An 18,170-nucleotide genomic window follows, 5' to 3' on the forward strand; every position below is an offset into this window, starting at 1 on the left:
TTAATATATTACCAAAATAGGTAATTTTATAGCGAATTTGGCGTATTATTTTACCAATTTTTATAATATTAATAGGCGAAACGCCTTTAAAAAAACTGTAAAAAATTTGGCGGACGAATTTATTTACCTTATTTTAATAATTGGTTTATTATAATAATAAAATAGCGATTATTTTTTCCCATTTAGGCATTATTTTTTTAGCCTTTTTAATAGGAATTTGAAAAAAAATTTCGAAAACGTCCTTTAAATCGTTAAAATTGTCCACGTTTTCCCAATATTCGTTATTAATTGGGACGGGGATACGTATTTTTAAGCCAAATTTGGACTATAAATTTTTCCAATATTAATTTTAACGTTTTTTAAATAATTATAAAAAATAATTATTATAATTTTATTATTTTAAATGGTTATATAAAATGGTTATTTATTTTTTAACAATAAATTTTATTTTAAATTTATTTTCCATTTATTTTTATTTAAATTTAATCGACGTTATATATTTGTAATTAACGCGTAATTTCGATTTTTACCGCAATAATATTATATTAAATCGTTTGCGCGCGCGGTTTACGAACAATTTAACTTTATCGCCATTATTTGTTTATTTTTCAAATTTTTTATTACGGTTTCGTAAATTTTGGGCCTTACGATTAATATCGTTATTTATTTTACGTTTGGGTATTATTTTTGGTTAATTTTCAATTATAATTAAAATTATTGTAAAAAACACAAATTTTACCTATATTTGTTAACGATATTTATTTTTACAAATAATAGTTTTTCCAATATAAAATAAAACCGCGATTGAATTGTAAAATTGTAAAATTTGTAAAAATCTAAAATTTTTATTATTACAATTAAATTCCAAAATTCGGAAATTTTTTTACAGGCGGTATTTTCCTAATTGGGTTAACCCTATATCTACCCCGCATTTTATCCAATTAAAAAAACGTTATTACTTAAAAAAATTTTTACGTTAATCCTAATCGGGTTTAATTTTATCCCTTTATAATTTTTTTTTTTTTTTAATAATCGCGTAATAATTTTCGGTTTTTTACCCGATTATTTATTTAACCCTAATTATTACCAATTTAAATCGTTTATTTGGTAATTATTTTTTATAATTATTTTATTATTTAATTTTAACTAATTATAATATTTTTCCTTTTATATTTTACCTCCGCTAAAACGCTTTGCAAAATTTTTAAAATAAAAATAATACGTAAATTTTATACGGGTAAAACGCCCAAAATATTTTTTAAAACCGCGGATAAAAAAAATATCGCTAAAAAACGTAAAAATATACGTTTTAAATTCGGTAATATATTTTTATTTTCCTATTACATATTTAATTTATTTATTTAATTTTATTTTAATTATTATTTTGCGGAAAATTCGAAAAATATAGCGAATTTTCGATTTAATTATCCCTAAAGCATTTTTTTAGCGTTTAATCCGAAAAATTACCTATAAGTATTTACCTAATTGCAAGTTTTTTACGTTTATTATCGCGGTTTTGTAAAAAATTATTAAAACGTTTTTTATTAATTTTTTAATTAGTAAATTTTTTTATTTTTTTACGTTATAACCATTTATTATAACCATTTTAATATAAAATAATTTTTAATTTTTACGTTATATACGTTCGCCGTATTATTATCCAGGTTAAAAATATAAATTTCGTTAAATTTATTTTTAATATTATAAATGGTTGGACGTACCCGTACGTTAATATATAATTTAAATTTATATTTTATAACGTTATATCCGTTATAAATAGCCCCAAACCCAAAAAAAAATAAACGAACCGCCCGTTTTAATATAAATAAACCTTTTAATTAAAAATTATTATGGTTTTTTACTACGTAACGCCCGCGAATAAACGGAAAAACAAATAATAAAACTTTTATTGCTAAATAACGTATTATTCCGGAAAAAATTCCCAAATTTAACCTTAAATTTTCGGTTAAAAACCTATTTCCGGTCCAAAAAAAGGACGAATTAAATATTTCGCCGTTTAAATTATTTAATTTTACCCCTTATATCGTTAAAAAAAATTTTAACGATAACGAAAAATCTTTTAATAATAACGCCGAATCCTACCAAAAAAAAAAAAAAAATTAATTTATTATTATATTAAAAAAAATAATAATACGTTTTATTTTAATTTAATAATTTAATATAATATAAAATAATTATAAAAAATAATTACAATTTTTTAAAATTTACGTTATTTTATTTAATTAAATATATAAATATTTTATTTTTTCCAATAATTTTTTCGTAAATTTTAAATTTGTATAAAACCCGCGGGTTACCTAATTCGGGCCAAACCCGCAAACCCGCGGGCCCCCATTAACCCGCCAAAAAAACCCATGGGCTTTTACGGGCCCCCATCCCAGTTCCATGGGTCAATGGGCCGGGCCGGGCCCCCAAGCTTTTCGGGCTTTGGCAGGCCTTAGTTGAGGATAATCCTGAGGGTCTGCCGTTGCCTCGTCGTTTTTTGAAGCCTCGCTGCCTCGGCCTGGGAATCATTATTCTCTTTGACCTGTAAAATTTCCTACATCACTCTCCCCATCGTCAAGGTCTGGATTTTGATCGACCTCGTGGCACTGTTTCATTCGACAATCGTGACTCGTCGTGACTGCCTGATCGACAGTGTCTGTGAGCGCGAGCTTGAGAATGAGTAGGCGAATTTCGGCGGGGATTCGTCCATTGTACAACAGAGACGCCAGCTGCGGGTCAATCGCCCCGGTGTTCTCCCAAGCTTGAACGGCGCGATCGTTCATGAGTGCTGTATTGTCTAGTGCTAGGAAGTATATTGATAGACGGAAGAGTCCTGTCCAATGCAGTCCGTACCCTACCTACCTAACTACCTTACCTATTTATCGACGGCGACCCAAACAATCCGACTAGGCAGCAACTGCTTCTCCACATCAAGCCCAACACCAAGCTCAACCTTGGCGGTAAAAATGACTCCGCCATAGGCAGCAGTTCCCGGCTGCCTGCTACGAGGTGTCCATTGTGATCAAAACGAAATGCTCAGTCACTCATGAATAGAAGGCGTGTTATTTCTAAAAGCTCATCATGGTGTCAAAATTGGCTTATTGAGCCCTTGGAAACTGCATCTCGAAACAAGCAGCCTCTGTTGTCTCTGTTATATTTGCTCGTTCACCCCACTCAATCATCGACCTGCTGGCAGGTGGCGTGATTTTATCAGCCTAAGATCCCGTACTCATTGTCGAATATCTGTCTTATCTGTGCGAGATACAAGCCTGGCCTACATGTGTTCTGGAGCTTGTCGTGAGCTGCTGAGTTTCACATCTATTACCCTCCGCCAGCCCACCAAACCCACCACACTGCCGTTCAGGGACACAATTGGGCTAGGGGTCAATTGAGGGCAATTTGGAAAGGTAATCACCATCCACCTATCAATGAAATGGCCCAACTGGGTTCTGCCTGTTGACAATGGTCGACAAGCTTTTGAACAGCGTTGGTGACGAGAACATCGATCGGAACCCTGTCCAGTTGGTTGCTCTGATAGATGAAGAAGAACCTGGCAGTTTAGACATAATGATATCTGCGCCGAATTTGGACCACCGCATCCCTGACATCTACCACGTGATTCGCCCCGCTTTTGTTCAGGCTGTTCAGGCAAAATTCACCCGCGCTCTAGTCTCAGTGCTCAGATTAGACGCCCCTGCGTTGCAGGGTGGACCGGGCGCTCCATGTACCTTTTAGCCACACGGCTTTTCGACCAATCAAACTGAACCAGAGTGATCTTTGGTTGGACCCACAGGTACAAGCAAAGCCACGAATTGAGCCACGGCTCAATTAGTGGAGCTCGCGTTTAGGGATGAGCCCTGAGACTACGAACCCGTTAGCTTTTAAATCAGCCATACCCGCGGCGCAAAACCGAGCAATAATATCGTTGGCCGGCCTGGCGTAATATGGAGCGAATAACCGACCTTTAAAACATATAAATCCCACATCTTATCCTTTCGTGTTTGGTAAAAGGTCCAAATTTAACGTTTTGGCCCCATTATTTTCTGGCTAACAATCCTGTAAATATCAGGTATTTTCAAACATCCAACTAACTACGCATTCGAAAAATGGCAAACACCAGGATCGGGTTTTTTTTTCTGGACCCAAAATTTCGGTTTTTATGACCAACTTTACAACGTTTAATCTTTGGTTTTCCTTGCGACGGAGTAGCATCTCGACGGATACCAGTGGCGCCAAAATCCCACTCTTTCGAATCATATTGCTAACATTTCTTCTTCCTGCCAATTTATAAAGTTGTCAATTTAAATAATTAATGCAACTATATAACTATGTTATGTTATAGCATGACTGTACATAGAACGTTTATAAAAGGAGAACCTTATTATATAACAGTATTATAAATAAGTTATTTAGGAATTGAATATATATTCTGGCTTACATTTCCAATTTGAAGTTATGGTTTTGATTTACATATATTTAAATAAGTAGTTAACCTGCTTGGGAAAGTTCTATGTACAGTCATGCTATACATAACATAGTAATATAGTTGCATTGATTATTTAAATTGACAACTTTACATCTACTATTTATAAAGCTGTTACTTACACATTTGCATTTGTATTTAGAACCTCTTACTCGCGTGTGTGATTTATTGTTTGTTTTACCCTTTCTTAGATTACTATACTTATGCTAGTATGCCTTACAAAGGTCAAGTATTATAATTGTTAAGGTTTGTAAACGCCTGTAATCAAACTAAGAATATCATCAAAAATCATTTTAGTCAGTGTTACTGGTCTTAATATTATAATGACAAGTAAAATATCACACTATATTTATAGTATATTAGTACCGAGTGGGTTAAATTTGGAGGCCGATTAAGGAGTTGTAAAGGCCCGTTAATGCGGCCTTACAACAATTCTCATATAAAAGCAGGCAAATCTCTCCTCAAAATAAAAATATTTACACAGCTTATCACTCATAACATATCGCAATCCCTTTCATTATCCAACAGTACATTACAACATATTTATCCAAATATAAACACTTAGCAAATCAATTTTAACAATGCAGATTTCAATTCTCTTTACCGTTTTTACCTTGGCGATCGCCGTCGCCGCCGCTCCCGGCGGTGTTAAACCCAATACCGTACGAGCTTGCCCCGCACGCGGCGGTGGTAAACCCAATTCCATTCGAGCTTGCCCCGCACGCGGCGGTGGTAAACCCAATTCCATTCGAGCTTGCCCCGCACGCGGCGGTGTTTGAATACAATTCGAAACAACGTTCGCTCGTAACGCGAGAAACTATGGAAAAGCAGTGTGAGAGGCAGTACGCAGATTGTTACGTCGGCAGTCCGCAAGGCCTCGCAATCTGTTATTATGGGTGGTGTAACAGCCATACTACTTCGTGAAAATGGAATATAAGAGTTGAGGAATCTTTGGGCAAACTCGACAATTTTAAAACTGTATTAGCGAGCGGCTAAAAGGAAATAACGCTAGTTGTAACACATTTTAAAATTTGCTTTTAGAATTTTCATAAATAATTCCAAGTGTTCGGCGCTTTCTTCCGCGGTAAAAATATGTGCAGCTTTTTAAGTTTTGTCTGTTGCAACATGGATTTTGGCCGACTTGCCCGTAGTTTGCTTGCAGTATATCAATTAAATAGCGTTACGTAACGCATTGTGACTTCTTCATAACCTGCAGGAAATTTATTTCAGCCTTATAAATACTCCGGTTTTGCTCAAGAGCTGGTGCTAATGGTATTTTAGGCGATAGAACGCCGCCTTTCCTCGTAAAAGCTATAAGTCACCAATGCAACATTTTCAACAAACTATACAAAAGAAAGAAATTGTTTTTCTATTGGTTTGTCAACCAGAAAGAGTACCAAACTACGTACACGTCTTGGGGCTTCTCTAAAGGAACTTTCCACACTACGCTTCGCCTTGTTATGCAGAAAGTCTCAGATAGCGCCGTTTATTTAGGCTAGCGTAGCGGGACAGGCAGAATACGGCTAAGGGCAAGAAAGATAGGGGTTAGAGGTAAAGGAACCATAACACGGGGGAACACTTTAGGGGGACAGAGAAAATAATTAACGTTTGAGATCATTAAGGTTAAACAAGCAGTTAATAACGTTTATCTCTTATGAAAAGACGTAATACTATAAATAGTAGTCACGCACAAAAGGAACGGAAATCCAAAAAGGGTAGGGAAGCGCCCTATGGTGCACGACAACCAACAAATGACAGAAGGCGCCCCATGGTACATTGTACGGTTTTGTACCGAAAGTAACTCACCAATCCTATAGGCGATACGATGCATATTTGCCCATCACACAAATCAAACACTACACTAGGCTAGCAGTCTGGATCGGATAGCTTCCGTTATTTCCGGATCCGTGAAGCTGTTTGATTTTTGAATTGGTAATACGTTAAGCCATTTCCGGCCCAAACAGGTCGCCTTTTTAGCCCAGCCTTTTCGTTCTACGTCTGTGAAACCGTTCCGGCACTCGGCGAGGGCTCCGTTATATAAAAGTCGTAGCACTTCTGTCGCAAATGAACGTTGCAATAACGGGAAAATGGTTAAATAGTCTCTGTCTCCCTTTGCACCCGCCCTAGCCAATGAGCTGGTTGTGCAGACAGCGGGCCTGGGGGTGCATGTGACAGGAGGATGACCTGGAGAGATCTACGAACGCTGTTTGCGTCCACGGAGGAAGTACAGAGAATGCAATCACGGTCCTACGCTCCGAAAGCTTTGTGTCACGGCCAGGGGTAAACATAGCACAGAAGCTAGTTAATTCGCACTTATCAACGAACATTCTACTCTGAGGAGAGGAAAAGAAGTAAATAGAGTTGTTGGGCTTGACGCGACGCGGATAAAAGTATCGTCCTTGGGGTCTTTGGTCAGGGGTCAAGGCCTGGCGATCTCTGAATATCACACGGTCAGGGGGTACGCAACGTTACATAATTCTCGCGGTTACCCGCAAACGTATTTGGCTCCCAGATTTCAGGTGATCCGTTCGTTCTTATATATCCTGCAACAAATACCCCTGCTTATACTCTAATGCTCGCGCAATTTTATCCCCCAACGTCGACTAAGCCGTCACGCTTTCCGAAATCCACCCCGGCATTAACCCCAGCCCCGCCCTTGACCGGGTTTCGTTATCAACCCCGATTTCCGTCAGTACATCATCGTACTTGCCGCGCGGCATCACCCTCGCTTTGGGCAGCGTCGACAACCCCGAGGCCGAACTCATCTCCAGGGGCTGGTTTTAAAGGGTTTGCCGGCTCGCGTCGGCGATCAGGCCGTGCCGGGTCGTAACGACGACCAGGCGATTCAGGATGCTGAGTTCCAATTTGAGCTTTATCCCATACGCGAACGCTTTGTAACTCGTTTGTAAGGCGTACAAATCCAGGTATTGCAGCGAAAGGAGCGGCACGTCGATGAGCACAATAACGACGCTAATGTAGATAAGGTGCGTTAGCATCCGCCGCCAGGCACAATAGCCCAGGCGGTTTTTGTTCTTCCTGCAAAGGTTGTTGTTCGCCCTGGAAAGGTCGACGGGCTGTCTAGTCTCCCAAAGATAATCGACGTTTTGGGTTTGCAGTATTTTTATTATCTCGTATATATATAAACCTGAAATGATCTTCTCCTGAACGCAAAAGACGGTGATTTGAAACCGTTCGATAATGGAGTAGGGCTGTTCGAACCGCTCCGGGTGCTGCGTATTGGAGCCGAAGCTGACCACGCCCGTGGTGACGTAGCAGACAAAGCCGTCTATGAGGATCATAGTTAGGACAGTACGCCGGCGCCGCTGGCTATACATAACCAGGTGCAGCCGCGACCAGAGCACCATACTTTGGCCAGACACCATGCCGCACCAACCGACGTAAGCCATGGTGGTCCAGATGATGGACCTTTCGGCGAAGATGAACTTAAGGAGAAAACCGGTCGTGAACGGGATTATAGAGATGGTGGCGACGATAAAAGACCAAAAAACAGCCCTGACCAGCGTTTAAATGTAGTAAATATGATAAAAATAAGTTCGAGGACGTTAAAGTAGGCCAGGCTAAGCATGAATATAATTGCCAGTACGTCGTTTCCCAAGACGGGCTTTTTTGGCGATATTCCTATGTTATTGCTGTCGCCCATGTTTGTTTCCGGTACCGGTTTGTGTATTCTTATGTCACTAGCTGGATCTCTTGTGTAATATACCGATTTTGTGACGGTATCGCCAAAGTGGTTATATACGCAAAAGAACAACATACATTACCTACTTATGTACACACCTTTGACCTCTGGTAAGGTTAGCCAGGGTCATCGATCTGTGATTACGGCCGCGATCTGTCACTTTGGGGTACATATAGTTGATAGGGTTTCCCATATAAATTAATGTACCTTTGCGTCCGTTTCTCCGATTACATAATGCGTAGCAAGGCCCATATTATATCGAACGAACCAATGAAAAATAGAGGGGCAGGCCGGGAACCCTAAAAACGCTTTAGGCCTAGTGCAACCCTATATGCAGTTTGGTATTCCAATACAAACCCTATGTACCCCCTATATTAATGACAGATCGCTGCCCCTGGCTAACCTTACCACAGGTCAAAGATTAGACGGGGCGATTTCAGCCCTGGCGTGTATATGTAAGTTCGAGTCTTTGCTAAATTACTTTTGTACCATCCAGCCGGGTATATGCAGTCGAATATGGTGGTTTTTTTATGACACATGAATAGCAGCAACTTATCGGCTCGACCAAATGATAAAATTTAAACCATAAATAGTGTTTCAAAGTTATCCCCCCGAACCATAACATAAATATGGGACGATTCGAATTTGGATGAGGCGATTGAGACCCTGCATAAGTGGAGGAACTTGGGTTGTCTGGGTTGCAAGGATACAGTTGGATGCGCTAAAAAAAAAAAAAAAAAAAGAACAAAAGAAATAAGAAATCTCTGGCTACTAGCTATTTGTCTATCGCCGGTTCACATTATGTTGTTTTCGTTTTCCTCTTACTCTTTTGTAAATTTAAGCCATTTCACGTATTCCCTCTTTTTTCTGGTTGTCGGGAGTCTTGGTTGGAAGCCTGTAATTCTTATAACAAATGTTAGAGCAGTAAACTTTCGAGCAGTAAACGTGTTTGTTTGACCCTCTATGACGCTCTCGTCCCGTTGCAACTTTCAAGTCGTGGGTACCCCTATCTCTGAAATCTAGACTAGCATTAGTAACCATTAAAACTTCAACGATCGTTCCTTTTGGGCAATGTTTTCCGGCTTGGGAAAACGTGTATACTTTCCTGCCGCATATCTTGCAGGGTTGACATATACTCCCTAATGGTGTTCTGGACCGGTGAGTGACCATTTAATTAAACTCGGCATTTAAATATATTGGGGAGGGGATATTGGCGGGGTAAGTTAATACCCAGACAGGATCAGGGGTCAATACAATACCGCTAATTATCCCATGCCAGGTGCTATAAAGCCGCTCTCTATTTGGTGCTAATGTTAAACTAAGCCCGGGCTGGATGTGCCGGATAGCGAATCCCTGCAACCCAAACTATCAAATGCTGGGCTTTCGTGGAGATCATCACATTTGTGCCTGATCCACCTGTGGACTGCTTTGGAATCTTTTCCTCTACACCTTTTGCACGCCTTACCTACTCGTTGTCAGGGCTTTATCTCTTTATGTATTTCTTTGTCGTTTGCTTCTCTTATTTTAGTTACTTCTTTCTTCTTTTCCCCTACAGTCCATTTCACGCCCCAAAACGTCCAAGTGACCTTTTTAGTTTGCCCCTCGTCGCCCTCGTTGGCAGTCAATTAGGTCGCTCGCGACTTACACATACGACTTGACGGTTCATCTCCTGATCTGAGAGTATTCTGTCGTACCAGGGTTTGCACGCAAGCAATAATACGACGGCAGTGGAGGAGAGTACTGAAATTATGGAGGATATCCAATACGTGGAAAATCCGAAATTGTAATAATTGTGGTAGTAGTTAGTAGAACGGCATCCGACTTACAAGCGGTGTGTCTGCCTCATTGAACATAACTGGCCGAACTAGGATATAAATATTTGAATTTGTGCAGGGAAGTTGGTTTTTTAATAGATTTGAAAGTTTTGAACACGTGGGAAATGCTATTAGCTAATATATACTATATATACATATATATACATATATATACATATATATACATATATATACATATATATACATATATATACATATATATACATATATATACATATATATACATATATATTTTGGCTAATATTCTACGTGATATTGGGTATTAAATAATCGAATACGTAAAATAATAATAATATTAATATAATTTATAATTGAAACGGGTTAATATTTTTCCCAACTTTACCAATAAGCAAACCAACTTATAAATTGTTAAATAATTAGTAGAAACAAATGTCCTCGTTAAATTCTTTTTAAAAAATACCTTGTACTTAGTCTTTTATAAAATAAACTAACAAAAGTAATTGAAATTTAATATTGATTTTATATTTACTAAACAGTACATAAGCTTACTTAAATTTAACAGCTATATTTTAAATAATAAATGCTAGTTAAAGTAAAATATTGTTATTAATAAAATTATTAATATTATATAAATGAAAATATAAATTAATATTAATAGTATTCAATTGTTATAAGTATTTTTACTATAAAACAGATTATCTAATTTCTTTCATTTGTACATAACTTAAAATAAAACCCGATAACGTTATAAAATATTTATAACATTTGATATTAAAATAGCTGCGCATGAGGGCTAGGAAGGTGTATTGCTGGTACTGGGGCGCGTCTCCCAGGCGGTCGACGTTTCGTTGTGTCAAGTTCAAGCTCACCCGACTTCTCAGGTTTACCACGTAAGATGTGGAAAATGACCAGACCTATTTTGCACGGTTCGGTCCATTGCTTTGGTGGGCTGTACGACCAAAATACTTGACTTAAGTGGAGACCTGAAAAAGAGGTAGCTTCTGCCTACCAGCTTAGAAATAAATTTTACTGAACTAGAAGAGTAATATTGTCACACTCGGTGAAACCAGCGGCGTTTTTCTTTTCACAATGACTGGGGTGAAGTTATGATCGGTCTCAAGTAAGTATTGAGGTTAACTGGAGTTTGATTGCTGCTAAGCAATCCAGAAGTAAAGATATCTACATAGTAGTGAGCGTGTCTTTATATAGTCCGTGATCCAGGTGTGATCTCTCTTGATCTTTTCGATCTGTAGTTCTCGGATGCGATTCTACAAATCACTGAGATCAATCCTCTTGGCGACCACGTGCAGTCACGTGATTTTCCCCTCCTGCCAGCAGTGTTTCTTTGGGCGAGTGTCGTCAGGAGGGGATTACTGTTGCAGGATAGAGACGCACTGCTCACCTGACCTCCCAGTGCCTCGGTCAGCGGCGTGCATACGTATAAAGCGCCGCTACGCGATTAAGCCTAGATAGCACTACTCACTCCAATACATGGCTCTCCTACCTAACAATCCAGCTAATCGTGTACGTTCGCCACCTGGTCTCCCTGGTAGCAGCCAACCCTCTAGCCGTAAAATTGACCTTCGTCGGGTGATTTTGGGAAGAGGCCTGAGGATATGGAAGCCTGTCTGTGCTGGGCTTAATAACTCGCAAGTGCAACTACGCGTTGATCCTGAGCGTTAGAGAAAAAGTCTATTTCAAACGTGAAATGCTAGGCCAGCGTCCCCATTCGGTGCGAATTGCCTGCACATTTTTGCATTGCAGGGCGGGACCATCTGTATTTCTCAAGTCAGCCGCTCTGCTTGCATACAACGTTGAAATAATCACGACCTTTCTTGAATACTGAAAGAGTGACTGTATATAACAATGAAAAACACCCGCCAAGTGACTAGCAAAGAGCACAAACTACTTAGATTTCCAGCAATGAATATTTCAATTGAGGGACATCCTCCTTCCTGTAGTGAATTTCTCCGCTGGCTCTGTATTCCAAAGCTATAACGTTCTATACTGAGGAGCTCAGCTGTGGCAGTGACGACCACTGCTGTCTGTCGAGCAGCTGCACCTCTCCAGCTGGTCGTTGTGGAAGTACCAAGCAGCCGAAGTCATGTTTCTCTTCATGTCCTCAGGAACCTGCAATTTCATTCAGTTCTCGTTAGAAAGTCCCCCCAAACCACAAGATCTTCACACTGAAATCGCTTACCTCCTCCATGGGTATGGTGATATTGGCCCTGCCCTCGGTGAACTCCAGACGGTTGGTGAACTGTCGGGCACCGGGATGGGCGCAAATGCCGAAAAGCCCGGTTCCCCCGATCTTGTCCACGAGTTGGATAAATTCATGAGCGAAAGCCTGGATCTTGGGGCTGTTGAAATCAATTTCAAGTTCCGTCGCGTTGTTCTGAGGGTCGTAGCGGAATTCGTAAGGGCTAACGCCGTCCTGGCCGAGAACCCAGCAGTGAGGCTTGATGGTGTTTTTGTCACTCTCAAGCTCCCACGGGGTCGAGGTCGCGCCGTATTCTACAAGACGCTCGTTGGGGGCCATATCAAAGTGACGGTGAAGCATAGTCAGGCCGAATGTGTGCTCCATGCCATGGCGGCGGAAAAGGTCTTTGAACTCCTTTTCGACAGTTTCATCGCCATCGAGGGAGGCAAACCTTTCCGAGGCATGGTGCAGTTGGGGCAACGAAGTGAAAACCTCGGGACGATACGAATGAACGGCGAGCATGTTTAAAGTGCTTAAAGGCGTGGATGGCTTAATGTAATTTGGTGGTAATGGTGTGAATGAAGGTGGACTCGAACTCTGGGGCTGTACTGTGGAATAGAGAGATATGGAAGAGATATTGGGGAGGTGATCTGCCCGCCTTATATGCTTGTGCGAATAACTGCCTTAGGCCACTGACGACAAGGAAAAATGGTCCTTTGCAATCACAAAAGCAAACGCCCACGTGTTACAAGTCGTATCATTGGGAAACCTTCAGCGTAACATCTGCATTCTATCATATTCAACGTATACTAGGTATGCAACCTATGTCGAACACCTTCCCAATACGCCAATTTCAATACGTCTCCATTATGTCGCATATCTCTACGGCGGTATTAGGCGAAACAGCGCCCCTTGCCACCGTATTTTCAAGTCTGGGTTTCCACGAACTTAATTGTTTATAAGGAGTATCACATAGATTTATTTTCCCCCAAAAAGCCATTACCAATGCGGAAATGCCGACGAGGTCCACAATATTGCATAATTATACAAGGGCCATATTTTTACCCCTACCGGAGTAGTATTGGTTTACAAAACCGGTAATAATAAGGCAACCCCTTTATCGTTTAACGCATGCGTTGTACAATGGTTCAGGTTTAAACTTTGAGCAGGGAAAATTACTAAATTATTACACACGGCGAAACATACAACGTAGTAAAGGCGATTTGTTTAAACGTGTTCCTAACAATATGCGGCTTCTGTGGGTGATGTATTAATAATTTTTTCATCTACTGTCGCGGCTCAGTTTTCCCTTTCCCACTCGTATCAAGCCATCTTAACTGCTTGACAATACTCGGCATACTTGCCGTTCCTAGCTAGCAATTCATCGTGGTGGCCGTCCTCTAGGATCTTTCCGCCCGAGCCAATGAATATTATTCTATCAAAGTCTTGAATAAGACGAAGTTGGTGGCTGTGAAGGATTTCATATCAGCACTACGTACTAGGAAGCTTGGACAGGTAAAAGCTTTCTTACGTGGTGACAATAATGGTTACATCGCCAAACTGGCACATGAGGTTTTGCAGGATTTTGCTCTCGGACTCGGCGTCAAGGCTGGCTGTCGGCTCGTCGAGAATAACAATCTTGGGCTTCTTTAGGAATAACCGAGCAAACTCCATTCGCTGCTTCTCCCCTCCTGAGAATGATCTGAAGAAATCAAGTTAGCTAATAGCGATATGCTGACGCTGAATCAAAATCCTTGTCCACACGGACTTACCCTCCATGCTCCCCCATGTGCGTTTTGTAACCTTCTGGCCGGCTCATAATGGCATCATGGATTACGGCCATTCGACAGGCTTGGTATACCTCCTCATCCGTTGCCTCCGCTTTACCTACTTTGATATTCTCCATGACGGTGGCGTTGAACATGTGGGGTATCTGGGGCATCATGCCAACCGAGTCATGGAAGGAATCCTTCCTGACCTCCCTGGTGTCCTGGCCATCGATTATAACCGCACCAATCGTCGGGCTGAGATGGCGCATAAATAGTCCGAGCAGGGTAGACTTTCCGGTGCCGCTGGGACCAATAAGCGCGACTTTGGATCGCGGCTTGATGGACAAGTTCAGCCCATCGATGATCCGTTTATCTCTCCCCGGGTAGGAGTAGCTAACATGGCGTAACTCCAGCCCTCCATCAGGGCACTTGAGCTCGGCGTCCCTGGTCTCAGTCGTCGACGTCCTCTCCAGGACCCGCCGCAACGGGGCTGCATCCATGAAAGCATCGAGGGTGTCGGGTACAACCCGAATCAGATCATTGAAGCGCGACCAAAGGCCTCCCCAGACAGACATGAAAGCCATCAAGTCACCGATGCTCGTGCTGCCCTGACCGTACTGATAAATAATGAGCGCATAGCCGGCGGCGATGCCGCAAAAGCCGATTAAGCTCCGAAGTAGGCAGAAGGTAAGCCGCAAAAAGTCGAGCTTGCGCTGCTGTTCGATGACGCAGTCCGCGACCGACTTGAAGCGCTCGATTTCGTGCTGGACCTGGTTGTTGTTAAAAAGCGTCGTCCAGCCCCGTAGGGCGTCCTGTCGCCGTCGCTCCTGGAAAAGCTTGGCTTTTTGTACTTGACTGCTGGCCTCAGCTCGCTTCTCCACGCCTATCTTGTCGATTAGAGCAGTGAAGATGACCTGGTATATTATGACGACAAATATGAGGGGCCCATAACGGCGGATGAGGCTCCTGGCTGTAAACAAAAGCCCAACCGCGTTAGTCAGATGGGTGAAAAGAACGGAGTCGACGAGATCTACCAAGTCCTTGGAATTGTCGGTGATTTTGGTCAAGTCGGTCGGGTTGGTCAGCGAGTGGAAGACTGGGTCAAGCGACAGTATCTTGGCGTGCACGCCGACGGTGAAAGCTTTAGCCCGCCTCAACCCCGAATCCATGCGCAACATCCCATGTAGGAAAGGGAGCAAAACGTTGGCCATCCACAACAGGAGACTTGCTTTCAACGGTTGCCATACATTGGAGCCGGCCGCAGCTGCGTCGAATAAGGAAGCAAAAGCGAGCTGCTCCTGTACGCTGACAATTTGACCAAGTACCAGAAGAATCAAGGAAGCGGCGGCCTGGATTATTTGCAGCGGCTGGCTCATAGGAAGTATCTCGAAAAAGACGCCAAACCGTTTGATCAAGGGCCACCAGCCTCCAAGTTTCTTAGCCTCCCTCTCCATTTGAAGACCCAGAATGTCGTCAATGCTGTTGACTGTCAGGGGCGAAATTGGGCTGGACACGGTCACGGCCCCATAAGCGTCAAGAATTATGGGCAGCGTGTGCTGTATGATGGCGGCGTAACTCACAATCTTGACCATGCAGATGGCGACGGCGATCTGGAGAGCGAGTGAGATTCCATGACGGCTCATCAGGCCCAGCCGCCCGAGTGCAAGGAGCTCAGAGGTGAGGAGCAGGACCCAAGATGCGGTCCGTACGATCCAGGCCGAGCTTTTCCCATTGTTCTGATGTAGCTGCTCGGCATGGATCAACGTGGCGAGAACAAGTGCTGTCTCGCAAATGGCGGCGGCTGGGTCGGGTAATGAGCCGTGCTTTAAAGCTTCTATGACAATGGCAAAGAAGGTGGCTGCGTTGAGGAGACAGAGAGCTACCAGAAACATAAACACAGTCATTGTCCCTTTGACCTGTATCGAGCGGCCGATGCCGAGGAGGCTCAGGAACGCATGCGGGACTAAAGCTGCCGCGAAGACAGCGGTACCACAGCAGCCCCGACTCATGAGAACCACGGTCTCCAGCGGGACAGACATCCTTGGGTTGAACTCTATTCTGCAGGCGACAATTAGAGAACAAGGGGATAAGAGCAAAAGGTTTGTGCAAGGAAATGCGAAAAAAGGGAAACGGACAATTAAAAGTAAAATTCAAAGTGTGAAGGAAGAATACAAGGGAAAGAAATAATAACAACACAAAGGAAAATATAAAAGAAAATGGCGAAAACAAAAAAACACTTAGCACCTAACTTGACGAGAACAAGAGGCAAACAAATATTCAGATACTATCGGCCAGGGTAACAAAAGTCACAGCAAGGGTGTTAGTTGATTACGTAGCGGAGCAGTACAAACATTGAGTCCAACGGAGGGGATATATATTTCTTTCTCTCTTTGTACCAGGCACCATTATGCCGGTCTGCAAAGTTTTCAGGGACTTTGCGTAATAATTATTTTTACTCTTTACTAGGGGGTTCCAATGCACTCTAGTTGTGACCTATATTGCCCCGGCTGACCGTATTGTCACTAAACAAAGCTAAACGATAATAGCCAACAACTTTGTAATGGTCGCATAAAGCCGTAATTTACTTTTCTTCTTTTTTTTCGGCGGACAAGTGAACTTGCGCTGAATACGGCAGTGTGAAGGTTGAGCGCCACTGTAGCTTGAATCATCCAACTAAATGCCCATATCAAGTTCTTGCCCTTATTTTGTTAACCTCTAATTATAGAGTCTAAAGTCTACCAAATAACTTTTACATACAAGGCCGTTCTCAGTCAGACAACTATCCTCGTAAATGCCGAAAATAACAATGGTGGGCTTTGGGCCATATGCTGCAACAACTAAGTTAAAGCACCGCTTAACCGCCACCCCTGACGGAACATACAAAACAATATAACTTCGGTAAACATTCGCACACATTTCAATCAAATCTCGTTACACTAAATTTATATTTTGTACGTGATTTGTAAGGATCAGGCCCCCAGACCTACCTTCAGAATCACCACTCCACCCCGACAGCCATGCCGCGGGCAGGCATAGCCACACTAAGTTTGGAACCGTGCCGAGGGGTCTATTAACTCCGGAGTTAAGCGCGTCTCTCAAGCGCTTCGTAAAGTGTGATTCTGCCTCTCTTCTTTTCAGTTTATAGCCTTTGTCAATAGTGCCTAATACATTGAGATTTTCCAATATATGCCTGACCGTGACACTAAAACCGAATTATGCCACAAACAGTTCGGGTCAAACAGATTGATGCGCAAGTTATAATTGGCGGGGGTGGGGCGCGTGCACGGACGAAACACGATCGAACTGATTGCGGATTGAGAGGAGGGAGGGGAGGGGGGTGTGATCAATAATCAAGTTGCGACTAAATTTAAAACCAAAAGCTTATTCGTCGTGGGCCATTTATGTAGGTATAAGCAAAAAAAACCCATAGTTTGGTAATTTACGTGCAGGTACGGGATGAATCCGACTAACTTACCCACTGATACATTTATTCAGGGGTAGGTGTGTATAATTCTGCCGTTATATAGCCACCGCGATTTTGACCCCTATTATAAATACAGCCGTCCCAATTTTCACTTGGTATGAATTTATGCGTTCAAATTATCTTGACCGAACGAAAATACTACCCAAAAGGTAAACTGTGTAGACGATCGCTGTGTGGGCTTATGGGCCAAAGGAGTTGAGTGCTCGTTAGTCCAGCTCTATAAAGACTCATTATTGTCCCTCTGTCCTTAACTACTTCACTCAGGTCACCGCTCGTCACAAACAATGATTGCATTCCCGTTGATCAGCCTCGCTATCCTGATTATCGGGAGACGTATTGAATATGTTGACCCTCACCGATTTACATACCTCTGGCTTAATAACCTACCCCTTTAATTATAACAAGTTTTGATTAGGTGGAGCATTATTTGGGCGTGCGTCAGCGAGCGTCCCCGAATAGAGCTCAGCGCACCTAAAATGGTTCTTGGCGCCGACGTTCCGACTTGCGCAATCTTTACAAGTATTTGAGTGATAAGATAATGTCTCTCAATTCGTTCCTGACATGCACTTTGCCATTCATAATGCGCTTAGCCTTACACATTTCCACTGTTATACTCATCAGTCCTGCTGCAAAGATTTCATTAAGTTACCCGCAGGGTACAGCAATATTCGATCGTAAAATCAGTCTGCTCTAGTACTCTGCCCACAATTGGTAGTAAGGCGATCTGGAGTC

The 18,170-nt window shown here is 42.0% G+C and overlaps 4 protein-coding genes across 4 annotated transcripts; all 4 read right to left on the reverse strand.

Annotated features, from left to right (window-relative positions):
- Positions 1 to 2,564: 2,564 nt before the first annotated feature.
- Positions 2,565 to 2,789, reverse strand: PgNI_07959 (uncharacterized protein; the record flags this gene model as incomplete). The annotated part of the gene is made up of 1 exon (XM_031127963.1): positions 2,565 to 2,789. A coding segment is annotated over one exon (225 nt), but the record flags the coding sequence as incomplete, so codon positions are not given.
- A 4,480-nt stretch (positions 2,790 to 7,269) lies between these two features.
- PgNI_07960 (uncharacterized protein) lies at positions 7,270 to 7,896 on the reverse strand (the record flags this gene model as incomplete). Its single annotated transcript, XM_031127964.1, has 1 exon — positions 7,270 to 7,896. One exon carries the CDS (start codon positions 7,894 to 7,896, stop codon positions 7,270 to 7,272), a length of 627 nt encoding a protein of 208 aa, XP_030980936.1.
- Positions 7,897 to 12,001: 4,105 nt separating this feature from the next.
- On the reverse strand, positions 12,002 to 12,707 carry PgNI_07961 (uncharacterized protein; the record flags this gene model as incomplete). The annotated part of the gene is made up of 2 exons (XM_031127965.1): positions 12,002 to 12,115; positions 12,186 to 12,707. The coding sequence occupies 2 exons, from the start codon at positions 12,705 to 12,707 to the stop codon at positions 12,002 to 12,004; spliced, it is 636 nt and encodes a 211-aa protein (XP_030980935.1).
- Positions 12,708 to 13,508: 801 nt separating this feature from the next.
- Positions 13,509 to 15,993, reverse strand: PgNI_07962 (uncharacterized protein; the record flags this gene model as incomplete). The annotated part of the gene is made up of 3 exons (XM_031127966.1): positions 13,509 to 13,653; positions 13,717 to 13,887; positions 13,958 to 15,993. 3 exons carry the CDS (start codon positions 15,991 to 15,993, stop codon positions 13,509 to 13,511), a joined length of 2,352 nt encoding a protein of 783 aa, XP_030980937.1.
- Positions 15,994 to 18,170: the final 2,177 nt, after the last annotated feature.

Source organism: Pyricularia grisea (genome assembly GCF_004355905.1).
Source record: "Pyricularia grisea strain NI907 chromosome Unknown Pyricularia_grisea_NI907_Scaffold_4, whole genome shotgun sequence".
Taxonomy (NCBI): domain Eukaryota; kingdom Fungi; phylum Ascomycota; class Sordariomycetes; order Magnaporthales; family Pyriculariaceae; genus Pyricularia; species Pyricularia grisea.